An 18391-nucleotide genomic window follows, 5' to 3' on the forward strand; every position below is an offset into this window, starting at 1 on the left:
ATACTAAAAAAATATATTCTTCTTAATGCTTAGAATTCTAGTTGGTATGTTTTAAATACTGTGTCTCACGTTGTCCCAGAGGATATGAAATGTTCTGCCAAAAATGATAAAGTTCCCGGAAAGAGACATTTATGAAAATAAGCCCTTATTACCGTAAAATGTTATTTTCCCTTACATATTCAATCTTTTTTAATTGTCAGACTAACCTGTCACTACGCCCTTGCTGGGTCAAGATGACCCGATGTATAATTTGGATTTTCCACAAGGAATGTATGGTCATCCGCCTAGACTGTATTGTGAAATCTTGTGAAACCTTGTGTAATCTGTAACTTGTAACTCCTAGGGCAGGGGTCTTCAAACATTGGTCCTCCAGATGTTCAAAAACTACAATTCCCATTATGACTGGACATTTCTGTGAATGTCAGAATTTCACAATGCCTCAAGGGACATGTAGTTCTGCAACAGCTGGAGGGCTGTAGTTTGGAAATCCCTGTCCTAGGGTGTGACCTGGATGACAGCACTCTGGGAGCAAGGGTTAACTGCAACCAGATGATATCACTTCTGGGGGTGGGGTTTAGTAGCATCCGGAATTATGTCACTTCTATGGGTTGGGTTATGCCTTTTTGTGTCCACCATTACTCTGCTTAGTTGCGGTATGGTGCTTGCATACAAGGTGATTTAAAGTAGTCTAATAGTTTAACACCTCAGAATGCGCTCCTATGCTTATTGCTACCCAAATCATTTAAGTATAATACTTATCGGCACTTACTCTGATCATAATACTTCCAAAGCGCCTGATATTTTCATTAACTTTGCGCATCAGCTTCAGTATTGTTGGATCACCATATTCATATCTGTCCCCCAGTAAAATAGATACAATTATGTTGGCTACCGCAGCATTGACGATGGTCATATTTTCAAAGGGTTCCCCTAAAATTGAGAACAAAGGTTTAAAATAATCAGGTTGAAGAAAAATCCAGACTATTATTATTATTTTTTTTGAACCAACAGTGTTGTATTGGGGTAGTGGTCAAGAAAACCCATCCTGGCTAATTGACCTTAGGATTTTTATGTTGAAATGCCTGTCAAAACCATCTTCTGTGGGTTTATTTTTTCCTTACTCTATTATACAATCAAACAAACATAAATATATTGCTTTATTGCTCTCTGCTTGTTGGAAATCCTTCCATTAATTCCTTTAAACAAAAGAAAATCTCCCCAGTGGAGGAACAGACATCAGTAAATCACAGTAAAGTCCCAGATTAGGGCTGGGACTTTACTTGGGTTACAAGGAACTATACTAGTTTCTAAAATATTATATGGCTTACTCTAGTACAAACTCACCTTTGTAGGATTTTAATTCCTGCATTAAACATTGTGCTTCTTCGTTAATTTTGTTTTCTATAGATCTCCTTCCCATTCCAAAATCCCGTAATGTTGAAAGTGTAAACCTTCTCATTACCTTCCAGTTCTCTCCATGGGCAAATAATATACCTGAAAATAATTTACATTTTTAATGATTTATCTAGTAAGCACCTTTTAGTTATCTTCACTGAATTACTTTAAAAGTCACTAATTAATCCTAAATTTCAACTCTGGGTGGGGGAGGGGAACCACTGATTCAAAGGTGTAATGCCACCGGTTCCCTGCAGTATATAGTAAGTGTTCACATCAGGCAGGCACTGATGTTGACCCTTGAAGATGCACCCAAACTAGGAAGTAAACAGAAGAAGAAGTTAAAAGTATAACTAAAGGCAAAACCTTTTTTTTTTTTTATTGTTTTGGATAGACTAAAGAGGGATTAGAACCCCTGTCGGTTTTTCTTGCTGTCTGTGCCCCCATTAAGAAGATTTACCATTTCTACTTGTCTTGTTTAATGTTATCATTAAAAATAAAAGTAAAAGAAATTCCCAAATTTTGGGTTGTCCCCAGAAAAGTAACAGCAGGGAAATCCTTCAATGGGGACACTAGTTCTTGTGACTTGGGGGTCCCCAAGGAATTCCCTTCATTTGGAGGGTTTGCCCTCACTTCCTGTCTGGCTATGGGACTGGTGAAGTGAAGCCTCTAAAATGGGACACAGATGGCAAAACAAATCTGACAGGGGTTATAAGCCTTGTAACAAGACACAAAAAGCTCTCCTTACCGACCAGTCTGCGACCAACCAAATTGACCTGTCCAACAGTATGCGTTAAAAGCAGGGGTTTAGTGGCACACATCTGCAAATACATGCGTAAGCCACCGAGCCCCAACAAGGAACCCCATTTTCTGTGGTCCTAACTCTAAATTCTGAGAGTTTCCAACAATGGAAACACATGCATTTAAATGGACAGGTTTAGGGCAGATATACCTGAAGGGAGCCCACCCCTTCTTAGAGACACAGGGGCACACTGAACACCAAGGGTATAGCATCATTTCAGCAAAGGTGTCAGTGCGTTGCCTGGCCAATATAATCCATAGCACAAACAAATGGTTACTGCCCACACCTGTAACTGGTCTCTGCAGTAAGGAGCATTGAAAGGACAATGCTTGTAACAAGACACAAAAAGATTCCAAGCTCTCCTTAACGACTAACCAAATTGACCTGTCCAATAGTATGCGTTAACAGGGGTTTAGTTGCACACATCTGCAAATACAGAGCCCAGACAAGGTACCCTATTCTCTGTGGTCCTAACTCTAAATTCTGGCATCAGGCATGAGGAGACCCCATTTTCTCCAGCTGGGAGAGGGAACCGGAACACCGTTCCCAGATTTTCAAGGATGCAGCGGTGGCTGCAGAAAAAGGTCGCTATAGAATATGGGTACGATTAACCTTATGCTCCACGGGAGATTATGTTGGAAGTTGAAGCAAGAAGAGAGTCTTGGTGTGATGAGGCTATCTGGAACTTTCTATTTATTCCCAAGCCTCACTGGAACTCCACCAGGGCAGATCTTTGGGAAAAGTTCTAATCGATCAAGACTCAATCGAACTTTGAGTGGTCCATCAACCTTAACCGAGTGGAGGTCCGCCGCCCAGATGGATCAGGCCAGGCTTGGTCGGTCCGCGTTCGAGACAGTCAATGGAACCTTGTTAGCATCCCTCATCCGGACTACTACATTTGAAGAGAGACTACCTTTCATAAACAAAATGGCTGACTAGCCTGTTAAGAACTTAAACGAAACCAGTTCAAGTTGCTGTTTTTGGGGCGTGTACCCCTCTTTTTCATCACTCTTTCCCCCTCTATACTCCTATAGAGGTGGGTGGGGATTACTATGCTATGTTCAAAGAACTTAAAGTTTAAACGGGCGCTCCCCTTCAGAAGTCGGGACAGATTCCGGTTACTGCTTGCAGACCCCTTGGGCCACCCGGCTAGGAACTTGGATACAAGAAAGATAATTTAAAAGGGACTTTCATCTTGCAGATCCTTTGGGCTATTGGGCCAGGATCTTGGATTACAAAATTGCTACAGTTTTCAGCAAGACTATTTTTAGGCCAATGGGCCACCGCAGAACTGTGTGGGTGACCGTCAGAGAAAGTGGGCGGTGCATCCTATGAATTTTTTGTGTGGGGGGGGGGTGTTTTGGTGCCAGAGACCCCCAAGAAGAAGTTATCCCTGACTTGTTGCAGAGCTGTGGGTTGCTCGGGCTCCAGCGACCCATCCTGCTCCAGAAAGAGAAGAGTGCTGATGAATTGCAGCAAGGAGATGCTGCATACACTTTTCTTCATGGACTCTGCATTAGGTAGCCAGTGGTAGGACACAGATTTGCCTACAGGAATTGAGGTTGAACATCGCGTCAAGACTGGACGTGCAGAGAAGTCAGGGATTAGGATGAGAAGGTCGCCCCTGCGGGGAGGGTCTTATCTACAGATATAGATAACCATGATCTTTGTATATGCGTGTAATATATTTACCCCTTGCTTCCTCCTCTACAGGTGACACCAACTTTAGAGGTAGTCAGCTAGGGCATGTTTCCGTTTTTCTTTCCCACCAAGCAGAGTTTTGTTTGGTGGGGGGGTGCATTTTCCTAAATGCACTCAACTTATATATTTGTACCGCAGATGCATATATACATTTTCGCACTTCAATTATTTGTACATTTGTTCTTTTTCCCTTTTCCCACTTTCCAAGTTTGTGGGATACTCCTAAGCTTTTGATAGGATTTTTGTAGGGGGCAGCTGCCCCAGAGTCAACAGGACGTGGCTCATTTTTGGTGGGGGGTGGATGTAACACGCTCTTAGACAGGTGCTAGGTAAAAGCATGCATTTCGCTACTGCTGCTTATCAGAGGAGCTTGGTCTGTTAGTTTTGCCTGTCACATGTTTCCAGGTGTGATTTACTGGGTCTTAGTGAGTGGCCCCACTGGTATCCAATGAGGGAGCTTGTTGGACAGGGGAGGAAACCTAGCCAGTAGCACACCAGGGTTTATGGCTGTCTCAGTGGGTGGGCATTGCTGCAATGCATCCTGGGATTGGCTATAAACCCGGAGGGAGCATGTGACGGGGCATCTTTTGGCAGGAGCAAAGTCCCAGGAGGAGGTGGACGGCTGCCTCTCCTCCTGTAGGAGTGAGAAAGGTGGTTCAGGCGGTCGGCCTAGTGAACAAGGAGTGTGGAGCTGAGCTGCAGAGGATCCAGAGTGCTGACAACTGGAACTGCTGGCAGAATCATCTTGGGAAAAACAGTATCGTGAGTACAAGGAGATCTGCCTAGGGGTCTGCCTAAGAGAGGGGACCACTCCAGAATGGTCAGGGGATCAAGGAGCTAGCTCACACCAGGAGTGCATCAGGAAAGGGGGTGCGTGTAGTGAACCCTGAAGTTTAGGAACAAAGGGGGTGCCAGGAAGGGCCCTGAAGTTGTTCAGCAGTACAGTACAGATTACTTCAGAGTACAGATTACCTCAGAGAATTCCTTCAGTTCTGCGTCACAGTCTGACAAACTGAAACCAGGGGCCTAGCCATTAATAGCGTTACTCAGCGCTATTCAGCATTTTTTCCAGTTGTCCCAGCATATTATGCATAGTGTATAAAGGTGGGAGTATCCCACTCATTCCCTTCTCCCATCCAAGTTCCAAATAAAACATAAAAACCAAAGCTATTGGACTGTTTCCTGACTGAGCCATCATCACTTGGAAAATGCCTAATTGTCATGCTGTTGCTAATGGTAACCCAGGGGAACCCGTAACCAGCAGCTCCCATGGGAGTAGTGCTACATATATTTTCCCATTCCTAAGGGAGAAAGAAACAATGCTTGCTCCCTCAAATTTTTTTTAAACATGTTGGAAAGCAAACTGATGCTGCCAGCTTTTGTCCCACCAAATGATTGTTATAAAGTTTCAACCCCAATGCAGTGGACCTTGAAGAACTAACCTGGAAGCATGCGAGAGACTGTGCAGGAACTGGAGTTAGGGGTCAGGAAAAATGCCCTTAGTAGATTGGCATACAGTAATGAAAACCTGACAGAGGCTAAACCCCATCTGAATACTATCCAAAAGGAAATACAATGTTTTGGCTGGAGTTGAGTTTTACATATTTATGTGACATAATTTAGAATTTTCCATCCAGGATATTTTTATATACCGAATGCAGCTCTTTCTAAAATGTAACATTTACCATCTACTTATTTTAAAACTGTAGAGTTTTTTTATAGAACATTTTATGATTTACCATTTCCTTTGGATGTTCTAGCAGACATTGCAGTATATGGTCTTTCATAAAAATCCTCGGCATGGTTGATAAGTGCATCTTTAACAGTGTCATAACCACATAGGACAACCATCTTGTCCATACCAAGCTGGATGCTAAATATGGAGCCATACTCCTCAGACAGCTATAAAAACAATGCAACAAACATTAATCATATATTAATAAACATCATGGAAACTATGACGTGCATGCTGATAGGTACCTACAGGGAGATTTTAGGTCTTCTTTTAGATGTGTGTTTATACCTACATGACCAATAGCCCTTAGATTAGATTACCCTTAGATTAATTGCAATCTAATATGATCACTTTAAAAAAGTTTGCAGAATTGATGCCTTATTGAAAATTGCCATGTACTTTTACAGTACAGTATTTGCTTTTGGTTTCTTTTTATATATTCTCCAAGCAATCATTTTTAAAGGCCAGTGTCTCCATACCGTCTCGGTTAGGATGGTCAAAAATGTGAAACAGTAAATCGGGTTGCATGTCTCTCCTTATATGTGCTCTGTATCATTGCCTTTGTATACACAGTTGTCCACTAAACCATTTAAGCATACTTGCATGGCCCCCCATGCATTCAAGACTACCCTAAATTAAATGTATATTTTTGTAATGCATGCTTATGCAAAATGTTCCATGTGGCTCCTTGCCTACTCCCAGCGTCTTTTACTTTCTAGAGTAGAAGGTAGCATAGCTCATCCATAACAGTTATTACCTTTTGTGACACTTGACCAGCCCTTTTATATTGTAAGCCCTAATGAGCAGAGCTCTCTGAACCCTCCTGTATTAAATAACTATACTTTCTGCCTCAATTTTGTAAAGAGCTACACAAACTGTTGGCACTGTGTAATTCCTGTATAATAACAACAATATTTCTACTACTACTACTACTAATAATAATAATACCTGAACAGGAAAATGCCTAAAATCGACCAATGTTGATCCCCAACCCTCTGCTCCATGACCCCATTTATTTTTGCAGCAGGTAATGGAGGTTAAGGAAGAGGCTCAGGCAATTGTGGTTCATTTGGGTTTTATGTGGGGCATTGAGCCCAAAATACCAGGATAGGAAAGCCTTTAAGCTGGAGCACCTGGGGTGATCAAACCGCTTGAAGTGGTTCTTCTTTTAAAACAGAGGATGGTATTAAGTTGGATGGCAGGGTCTAGACCAGTCTTTTTCAACTAGGGTGCCCAGACACCCTGGCGTGCCTTGAGGTTTCTTCAGGGGTGCCTTGGCAAAATGCCTAAAATTGCCCCAAAATTGTATACAAGCTGGTGGGTGGATGAAACCTGTCTTTTAGTTACACAAAGCCACAGGGCATCATTGTGCACAATTACAACCACCTAGCTGTCAACCTCCTAACACCCAATGACAGCATCAGTTGATAAGGAGGATGTCAGGAGGATGTCAGTTGCCTGCATATCATCCTTGTTTGACCCTGCCTTGCCTCTCTCCATCAGTTTTGGGGTATAATTAGCTAAGGGATGGAGAAAAACTGAGGGAGAAGAGAAACACTGGAATATTAGTCTGCTAGTTTGCAACAGTGTATTTGCTTTGGAAGAATATATCCCCTCTAATGTTGGGCGTCCTACATGTATTGATGTTGCTGCATTATGTAAAACTATTAGAACAGTTTTTAAATTTTAGAATGGGGCATCTCAAGACTATCCATAATTTTAGAGGGTGCCTTGAGATTGTCCGTAATTTTAAAGGGTGCCTTGACTGAATAAAGGATGGGAGACACTGATCTAGACAACGTTCTGTCAATTCAGTGATTACCTGGCCATCAAAAAATGTCTACCTGAAATAGCTAATAACCATTTTTGTACACCATAGTCCTTATACTGGAGCTTTGGTGACTGATCTGTTGTGCCATTTACTGTATAATGGCCATAGTACTCCCTGTTTAACATTACTTATCTGGATTAGAGTTTATCTAGTTTGAGTGTCAGCTCTTGTATTGTCACTTGCTTTCACCACACTTCATATTTTTGCTTTAGTGTTATTAACATCACATTTTACATACCCAAATTTGTAATTTATGTTTACTGGTCTTTTTAATAAGTTCCATTTTGTTTGCAAATTACAGCAGAATACATGCTTTATTACCTTCATAAAGGCATAGTGAGGTTTTTGTAAGTCAATCATATGCAAGCTTCCAATGAATGGTAGAGGCTTCGGCCCTGGAGGGAAGTTTTTGTACTTTTGGTTTTTTTGGTCATTATAGGTTTTCACCAAAAACAAGAGGACTATGATGGACAGAAGAATTGTCACAGGATCCATGGCAAATGTGTCTTCAAGTCTAGAGGGAATGGGAAAACAACATAGAAAATGTCAGTCAAGCCCACTTGTACCAAAAACATTTATCTGGTTAGGATAAAGGGGTGAAACGTTTAATATTTCATATTTTTATTACGGTCTTCGACCCATTGTAGAGGTTTTGCTGCCTGGATATGAAGGTAAACTTGAGTCACGGTTTTAGTTTTGGATAGTACAGAGAAGATTTGCAGCCTTTGTCAGGTTTCTGTGAGGGCAGATAGTAATAGAATGCAGAGGAAAAAAAAAAACACTTTTTTATAGTAGAGTGAGAAAGGGTCAGAACTTCCTGAAATCATTTTATTAATCTCTGTGCCAGCTTATCACAGTGACAAATGCACCCCCATTTATTGCATGGGTATCACAGAAATCCTAACCCTTCCCCATTCTATACAAAATGTGACTGAAGTTAGGATTTAAATGTTGTCCGTATCCACATTGAGGTGATTTACCCTCCTTACCTACTCTATCTGACATCAGTCACCTGGACAGCAAATAAGGAAAAATCTGTCTAATACAGTAGGTACACAGACAGTCACTTCCTTTATTTCTGACAGCTATCCAATAGACATGAACTGTGCAGACAAATGCAGCAAAAAAAGTTGAGAGGTTCTAGTCTTTTTCCATTCTACCTTAAGCTTTAAAATTGGATCCCTGGTTAAAGTGTCTCCAGCTGTATAGAGCTGTAAAAAGGTCAGTTCTTACCTGCTTGAAATGGAATTGTTACCATACACTCGTCTTTTAAATCAGCTATAACCTGAGGCAATGCTTCGATGGACAGAAACAAAATACTTCCAAATTTAAATTCCCCTTTTAGTGGTAGACTCAGTCCATCACATACCTTGGAATACATCTCCAGTTGACTGACGGACTTGTATAGCCTAAACTACTTACCCATACTCAGAGATATTCAGAGTGATCTTCAAATTTGGCACAAAGGTCTGTTTTCCTGGTTTGGCCGGGCCGGCAAAAAACAAAAATGAATATCCTTCCTTGCATTCTTTACGTCCTACCAGTGTTATTTTGGCAGCAAATTTCTATTCAGTTTTAGTCTTAGTCTTTTGACTAAAATGCCATTTTAGTTTTAGTCCCATTTTAGTCATCTGCAATGGTTTTAGTTTTTATTGTATTTAGTCGACTAAATCTGAGGTACATTTTAGTCAACTAAAATTATTTTAGTCGACTACAATCTAATGGGTTTAGTTAAATCTTAATGCATTATTTAAGCATTTCTCTAGAATTTCCATACTTATTATTTACTCCTGGAGTAAAAAATTGCTATGTTAATTATGGTATTAAGGTTTGAACAAACGTCAGATACAGATTTAGCCTCTCTGGATGGTCTGAGGAGGCCTGTAATTCTGCACAGTGCTCTGGATTGTGGCCTGAGGAGACCTTTAATGCACACAGTGCTCTGGATGGTGGTTTGAGAGGGCTGTAATTCTGCACAGTGCTCTGGGATGGTGGTCTGAGGAGGCCTGTAATTCTGCACAGTGCTCTGGATGGTGGCCTGAGGAGGCCTGCAATGCACACAGTGCTCTGGGATGGTGGTCTGAGGAGGCCTGCAATGCACACAATACTCTGTACGGTGATCTGAGGAGGCCTGTAATGCACACAATGCTCTGGACGGTGGTCTCAGGAGGCCTGTAATGCACAGTGCTCTTGAGAGTGGTATGAGAGGTCTGTAATGCTGCACAGTGTGCTGGACGGCGGTGAGGGGAGGCTTGTAATACACAGTGTTCTGGGATGGTAGTCTGAGAGGCTTGTGATGCTGCACAGTGCTAGATGGGAAAATAAGGGGAAGCCTGTAATGCACAGGGCTCTGGATTCCGGCGGTAAGAGGAGGCCTGTAAGTGCTCTGGACAATGGTCTGAGGGGAGGCCTGTAATGTACATGCACAGTGCTCTGCTCTGGACGGTTGTGAGTCGGGAAAGGCCTCTTATGCACATTGCTGCTCTGGACGGTCGTTTGAGGAGGCCTGTGATGCTGCACAGTGCTAACTGCTAAGCATGGAGCTTGTGGAAATCAGATGTTCAGGAGGGTAAACGTCTATCCCTCACATTTTCATTTGGTTTTCATAACTGTAAAAAGGCCACTGACGAAAAATTTAGACGAAAATGTTTTAGTTGGTGAAACTCACACTGCGTTCTACAAACAATTCCTATACAACTTCCCAAAGCATTTCTCACTTCAATTCACAGAGCTTGTACTCTTTTCATATTGAGACACAAACGCCTGAGACTCAAGTTATGATCTACTCACACTGTCTAAAAGGTGGCATAGGCTTGTCAGATACACATAAGTACTACCTAGCATGGCATATGACAAGAATAGCTGATTGAAATCTACATATAAAACAAAGGATTGGGTCCAAATAGAAATGCAGGATCACAAATTCCCCTGCAATTGTTGCCTGGCTACCTAACCAAACATACCCTCAGGAGCCATAAAGACCCCCCCCCCCCCACAACTGTGGGCCCATCCCTTCACTGCTTTCACCAAACTTGCAAAACCATAGAATTGACTTATTCGCCTGGCCTCTTATGCCTCGTACACAAGCAACGATTATCGGCCGACCGATCGTCCGACTTTTGTCCAGAGTTGTGTTTTGTTGGTTGGAATGTGCCTAGACTGCACACAAATTTTCTCGGCCAACAAAAATCTACTTCAGAAGTGATGTCATGTTCTGGTTTACTTTCCGTGTGTTTTTTCTTCTCTGAGCATGCCCAGTCTTGCTCATCAGATTTTTGTCTGCCGAAATCTGTACTGACTGACGGAAATCGGCTGTTGTGTTGACGGCCAACAAAAATTTTATAGTCTGCACACCAGATTTTATTAAACCGAAAAGTCTGAGTCGGTTGTCTAAAGCATCATACTAACAAGCCGAAAATCGGCCGATCGGACGTTGAAAATTCCTGGCCAATAATCGATGCGTGTGTACGAGGCATTAGACATAATCCAGACTTCACACCTGGCCTCTCCCCTCAATTCTTGCAAGACGTTTGGCCCCATTAACAAGTATGGGTGGAACATTTTTTCCAGAGGGGTTCCCTCCTATCATACAAAGCTCTACAGCCTAAAATATGTAACTACTATTTAACTACCCTTCTGGACATACGTTCAATTAAGGCAATTTTTTAAGCATCCAAACACATCCCCTGCACAAGAGCCACACATCCAGCGTCATATAGTTCTTCTTTATGTATGCATTTCTTTTTTCAAAGTATGACATGAAGACTAGTAGACCTTGTCAGACATGGGAAAAACATCTGGATCTTTCCCTCACTATCTATGAGTGGGAAAGAATTCTAGCACACACAAAGGCTCAATAAATCTGACAATGCAAAAAACGGGCTACAAACTTCTAGCAGGATGCCATAGAACTCCCATCCAGTTACACAAATTCTCATTCTCCTTCTCCCCCTCTGCTGGAGATGTGGATCTGAACCAGGGTCCTTATTACATTTATGGTGGTCCTGTTTGAAAGTGCAAACCTTCTGGAGTGAAATACACAAAGCGATAACAAAGATAACCACTGACACACTTTACTTCACACCCGCACAATATTTATTACACCATTCCTCTCTTCTGAAATCCAGACTGGCACCATTATATCTATCAAACGGCAACAATGGGGGAACTGATCAGCATTTCTAGAGACAACCCTACCAAATATATCTGCACTTGGGCTTGCTGGTTCCACTACCTAGATTCCTTAAAATCTGTACTGACTGATGGAAAATCGGCTGTTCTGTTGACGGCCAACAAAAATTTTATAGCATGCACACCAGATATTGTTCGGCCGAAAAGTCGCAGTCGGTTGTCGGAATCATCATACTAACAAGCCGATAATCGGCCGATCGGACGTTGGCCGAAAATTCACAGCCAACAATGGTTGCGTGTGTACGAGGCATTAGACTCATAACTCACTCGAGCCAATCAATTACAATTAGGCCGGATTCTTATCTCAGCTAGTCTGTAAAAGAAAGTAGAGAATGACCTAGTCAGTGCTACTTCCCTAACTTTACATCCCCCATTCCTACCACTTCCAGTCCTATTCCTGTACTCCACAACCTAAACATAGTCTCCACATAACAATACTTATAGCTTATTTTACTCTTTTACCTATTTTCCCCATTCCTCCTAATTTCACATCCCTGTCTGCCCCCATATATACCAACTCTTTCCCTATTTCCCCCACACCCAGTTCCCACATCTCCCATCTCCTCTATACCGCCCGCCTCTCACCTCTTACCCGTTTCCTATTATCCCTCTCCCTTAAGGTCTCTTATCTTTAATGCTCATCTTATGGTCTGAATGGCCAATTGGATGATGCCCTACAGGTCTCCTACTATCCCTATAAGATTGAGTATATTTTAATTTCTCTGAAAATACCTGTAGTAGGAGAGCGTCTTATACCAAGTAACCATAGGCCTAATGTACTGAGGAATCCTCCTACATTTCAATTTCCTGCATATTCTGAAGATCTCTTCTATTTTTTTTTTTTTTTAAATGTATACTCCCCCTAGGCTCTCTTGTCAACTCTTCTATAATAGAACCCAAGACATTCAGTCATTACTATGCTTTGTAACATACTGTAACCACTTTATATCTGACTTTTAGGCCCCGTTCACACTGGGGCGATCCGACTTGCCGGGGCAACCTCATAGGTCGCAGCGCGCTGCTCGCACCGCGACCTCTGAGCGGCCGACACAGACTTCATAACATTGAAGTCTATGCAGGTCGCTCCGGGTCGCCCCAAAGAAGCTCCGGACCCTTTTTCTAAGTCGGAGCGACTTGTGTCGCTCCTATTAGAACGGTTCCACAGCTTCTCTATGGCAGGCGACCTACGGCGACCTGTCAGGCGACCAGTTCGCCTGACAGGTCGCCCCAGTGTGAACGGGGTCTTAGTGGTATTTTGTTTTCTTGTTTCAAAATCATAATAAAATTCTTGAAAAAGAAACAAAATACTTCATGACGAATAGTGACCAAACCTGGAAGGATGTTGTCACTCTTGCCCACTGACAGCCGAATAACATGTCATCCCAAGCCCTGTAGCTACATGTACATAAAGGGGCAGGGATGCTTGTGACATCATTGACTTAATATGGTCACATGATCACAGCTGGAGCAAACCCAAGCTTATCCTTAGTCTAATGCCTCGTACACACGCAACGATTGTTGGCCAACGTCCGATCGGCCGATTTTCGGCTTGTTAGTATGATGCTTCCGACAACCTACTCCGAACAAAATCTGGTGTGCATGCTATAAAATTTTTGTTGGCCGTCAACAGAACGGCCGATTGTTCGTCAGTCAGTACAGATTTCGGCAGACAAAAATCTGATAAGCAAGACTGGGCATGCTCAGAGAAGAAAAAACACACGGAAAGTAAACCAGAACATGACATCACTTCTGAAGTTGGTTTTTGTTGGCCGATAAAATTTGTGTGCAGTCTAGAGCACATTTCAACCAACACAACACTGGACAAAAGACAGCCGATCGGTCGGCCGATAATCGTTGCGTGTGTACGAGACTTTAGACTCTTTAGGTGTACATCCAATGGAATAGATGAATACGGAGCTGGAGGAAAGGGGGCATTTTCCCCCAGGGACAGTACTAATATGATATATTGTGTTGGTGATCCTTTAGTGAGGGAAATTGACTATTGAGACTGATCAGAGGGGGTCCACAGCCATTGACACATGCTGAGCGTTATATAGATACCTGCCTGTTCAGACCTGTGAACCTAGCATCTGACATGGAGAAGTCTTCCAGCACAGACTTCCTTTTCTGCTCGTGACCAAAATGACCAGGGCCACAAAGGAAGCTGATGCCAGAAGATGTGCAAAGATGTGTCGCCGTAAACCTTTAGGAACACCTACATTTCACAATGTCCACCAATCACTGAAGCACCATGGCACACTTCGTGTGACACACTTTCTTTAACCCTCAGAAACCTGTCCCTACAATTAAATGACTTTATGCAGGTGAACTCTGGGAGATGTAGTAAAAAGAAGGATCCGAGTGACCACTGTTATGGGGAAACAACTACAATACCTACATATACCTGGGTGCAGGAGAGGTCACACAAGGAAAAGCCCCGTAAAGAGCACAGCAGTTGGAGAGAGCACCAACTGGAGTAGGAAGTGTTGTGTTGTGCTGAGCTTGCTGAACTGTTCTTGAGCTGAGACTGCTGGATGCTGCTGTTCACAGGAGGCAGAAGACTGGACTGTATGTGGTCTGCTGTGTCACATACGAATCGGAAATTCCCACTACAATCTGGGCCATCACCGCTCAGAATAGTTGAAGAGGACACTGTTCCATCAGCTTCTACCTTTGGTCAATTACAGGAAGGGGGCCTCAACCCATCCACCGCCAATGAAGCTTTGCCAAGGAAGGAACCAGTGAAAGGGTCACAGACCAACCTTTGAGCTGCCATCTATTCACAAATAAATGATGGACATTGAACTCACACTGCTACCCTAGAAATTGCTGGTGCTGTTCTAGAAGTGTCCTAACATAGCCCAGTTTCTATTCTGGCCCCCTTCCAGAGTGCTGGAGTTGTGCTTGTTATTACATTTAAACAATTTAACTGTGTCCACTATTACATACAACTATTGCAACATTATATATATATATATATATATACACACATATACATTCTTACATCTGGTGGCTGCCATTTCGGCCTACTCCTTCTAAAAATTCATACACACCAAAGAGTCCCCTCTTTACTTGAACTCAGCCTCCAAGACATATTGCTGCAATACTTAGTTAATTTACATTGTATATTATCCTGTGCACCAACATTATTAAAAGGCCCCATTGTAGCCACAGAAGATTCATCACAAAGACTTATTCCATTCACTTTATCCTGAGGGCAGTTCTGTGCTTAACTCTGAGTTTCATTTTGCAGGCGTAAACCTAGCTAGTTTGTTTGAGAGCTCTCAAGTGTCATTGTTGTTTTATGATTGTTTACCCACTTTACCACCGGAGGATTTTGCTGTCTTACGTCCAGGCCACTTTTTGCAATTCGGCACTGTGCGACTTTAACTGACAATTGCGCGGTCGTGCGACGCTGTATCCAAACGAAATTTAGGTCCTTTTTTTCCCACAAACAGAGCTTTCTTTTGGTGGTATTTGATCACCTGTGCAATTTTTACTTTTTGCGCTATAAACAAAAAAACAGCGTAAATTTTGAAAAAATTATATTTTTCACTTTTTTTATATGAAATTCTCCCCCAAAAAATGTAAAAATCAAAAATTTTTTACATTTTTGGCCAATTTTTCTGCTATATATTTTTGGTAAAAAAAAAAAAAAAATCACAATAAGTGTATTTTGATTGGTTTGCGCAAAAGTTATTGCGTTTACTAACTAAGGGAAAGATTTCTGTAATTTTTGGTGGGTTTTTTTTAACGAGTAATGGTGGCGATCTGCGATTTTTTTTTTTTGCGGGACTGCAACATTGCGGCGGACAGATCGGACCCTTGACTGACATTTTTGACACTTTCAGGGGTACCAGTGACATTACTACAGTAATCAGTGCTATAAATATGCACTGTTACTGTAAAAATGACACTGGCAGGGAAGGGGTTAATTTTATTGGAGAGGGAGGGGTTAATGTATGCCTGGTGCTTACTGACGTGTGTGGGGGGAGGTGACTGAGTGACACAGGGACAGATCGCATGTTCAGCTAAGCTGAACCCTGCAATCTGACTCTGCCTGTCACTTAGGAGATCCGCCCGCTTGTGTAAACACAAGCGGGCGAATCTCCACACTCGATTCCCCGACGATCGGGGAAGAGCAGCGGCGATCGCCGCTGCTCCTCCCCTGGCCCGACTCCCGCTGTGACTGAACACAGTGGGAGCGAGCCTCCGGCGGCTTGCGTGCGCCGCCCACAAGGGGAGGAGTCCAGCGACGTAGTACTACGTCGCTGGACGATAACGAGCCACATTGCTGCAGGAGCAGCAATGTGAGCAGACGGAAAGTGGTTACTCTTATTTGGCCACTTGAGGCATTTCTACTCTTACAGGGAGCTATTGTTTATGCCCTTAGGGGTCACAGTGCAAGCTGGAGTCCACATCTTTTAGTCTAAGTATAGTTTTATAGTCTAAGGCCCCTTTCACACTTGTGCGACTTGTCATGCAATTTGGGACTGCAAAATCACATGACAAGTCATTCTGCATTATTTCCAATGAGCCCCACTCATATCTGTGCGACTTGAAGTCGCACCAACTTCAAAGTAGTCCCTGCACTACTCTTGGCATGATTTTGAGGAATTTTGAGGAAAAGACATTATAAGCCCAGCCAAACTCGCATCAAAATAGCGGCAAAAAGTTGTATCAAAATCGCAGTAAAATCGTGCGACTTTGAAGTCGCACAAGTGTGAAAGGGGCCTTATTCTCATGTGTCTGCTGAGGTTTACAGAAAGGTATACTGGTCGTGTCAGTGAGAGTGAGGCCTCACACAGGGCTAGACTAAGAGCAGGACCCAGATTACCAGTGGTTCCTGTAGGGGTAGCGCTACATTAGCTATCTTTTAAAGGGGGAATCTTCCCACTGACCACAAATGTAAGTTGCATTCTTCCCATTAACCATAGCACTAATGTGCAGTAAGCTGTAGAAATAGTAATTATTAGCAAGGGTTTCCTGAAACTGGAATGTTTTTTTCAGGGTTTCTCTGGTTGCCTAAAGTTGAGAAAGGCTGCGGCAGATCAATCAGCAATTCCATCAAAACAGAGGTAAGAATCATTGCAAAATAATTACTGTAATCCCTCACCTGGAGGTGACCCATATTCTACACTCTAGGGTTGATTTGCTGTCACAGATCAGCTGCAGAGCTGATCTGTCTTACTGTTTGCATACGTTCTTTTACCTTTTTCTGCTGTAGGTCTGCTTGCACCTGTGCTTCCACAATCCTGTGCTCTGCTCTTGCTGCACTGATTTAGCAGCTATGGATGTCGGTCGCTTCACCTGATGATTAATATATCTTCCTTCCTTCCTGCTACTTCCTGTCCAGCCTCGCACGTGTTTCCCTATTTAAATCCCACTCAGACCAGTTTCTGGTTGCTTGAGCAACAATTGTTCCTGTTTTCAAAAGATTTTTATTAGAAAGTCATAAGATGTAAAAAGTGAGAACAAACACACTGTTAGGCTCCATGTACACGGGACGTTAGAAAAAACGTGCTGCAAAGCTAGTTCTGACGCCGGGAAAAAGCAGCTGCCAAACGTGCTTTCAGTAGCTTTTTCCATTTGCGTTATTGCACGTTTGGCCACGTTGCTTTTAGCAGCGTTTTTTCTGCCTCCATTCAAAATCAATGGTTCCCTACGGGAGCCTATTGATTTGAATAGAAGTCGCACCGGCGCAACTTGCACTGTGAGAATCTTGAGGGGGAACTCCACGCCAAAAATGGGAAAAAAACTGTGTGGGGGTCCCCCCAAAAATCCATACCAGACCCTTATCCGAGCATGCAGCCCGGTAGGGCAGGAAGGGGGAGGGGACAAGTGAGCGGCCCCACCCCCCCTGGACCATACCAGGCCACATGCCCTCAACATTGGGGGGTGTTGGTGCTTTGGGGCATGGGGAGCTCTGCACCCCCCACCCCAAAGCACCTTGCCCCCATGTTGATGAGGACAAGGGCCTCATCCCCACAACCCTGTCCGGTGGTTGTGGGGGTCTGCGGGCAGGGGGCTCATCAGAATCTGGATGCCCCCTTTAACAAGGGGGCCCCCCAGATTCCGGACCCCCTCCCTATGTGAATGGGTATGGGGTACAATGTACCCCTACCCATTCACCCCATAAAAGGCAGTGTATGGAAATAATGACAGGAGATGTTTTGGAAAGTTTATTAAAAATCTTCATCTGTTCTTCTCTGCTCTGGTCTTCTCCCTCTCCTGGTCTTCTGGTCTTCTGCTCTTTTGCTGTCTGCTCTTCTGCCCTTTTGCTGTCCGCTCTTCTGCTCTTTTGCCCTCGGCTCTTCTCTTCTTCTTCCTCCGGTCCTCCTCCGACGATGTCTCCGGTGATTATGCTGGTCTCCGGTCTCTGCAGCTTGTTATATAGCCATTGTAGGCGTGGCCCCTGGTGATGTCATCGGGAGGCCCCACCCCCTCATGTCACAGATGACGTCACCTGTGACATGAGGGGGCGTGGCCTCCCGATGATGTCATCGGGGGCCACGCCCACAATGGCTATATAACAAGCTGCAGAGACCGGAGACGGCATAATCACCGGAGACATCGTCGGAGGAGGACCGGAGGAAGAAGAGAAGAGAAGAGCCGAGGGCAAAAGAGCAGAAGAGCGGACAGCAAAAGAGCAGAAGAGCAGACAGCAAAAGAGCAGAAGACCAGAAGACCAGGAGAGGGAGAAGACCAGAGCAGAGAAGAACAGATGAAGATTTTT

General features: G+C 43.4%; 1 protein-coding gene across 1 annotated transcript in view; it reads right to left on the reverse strand.

Moving 5' to 3' along the window:
* LOC309550374 (uncharacterized protein) overlaps window positions 1-18391 on the reverse strand; it is a gene marked incomplete at its 3' end in the record, with an annotated part of 214372 nt that overhangs the window by 187691 nt on the left and 8290 nt on the right. Inside the window, exon 2 of the mRNA XM_082250769.1 lies at window positions 7786-7978. Within this exon, the coding sequence (XP_082106895.1) occupies window positions 7786-7959 (174 nt within the window). The 5' untranslated portion in view covers window positions 7960-7978. The remainder of the gene's footprint in view (window positions 1-7785; window positions 7979-18391) is intronic.

The sequence above is a fragment of the Pelophylax lessonae genome, assembly GCF_965119305.1.
Source record: "Pelophylax lessonae genome assembly, chromosome: 3".
NCBI classification, from domain to species: Eukaryota; Metazoa; Chordata; class Amphibia; order Anura; family Ranidae; genus Pelophylax; species Pelophylax lessonae.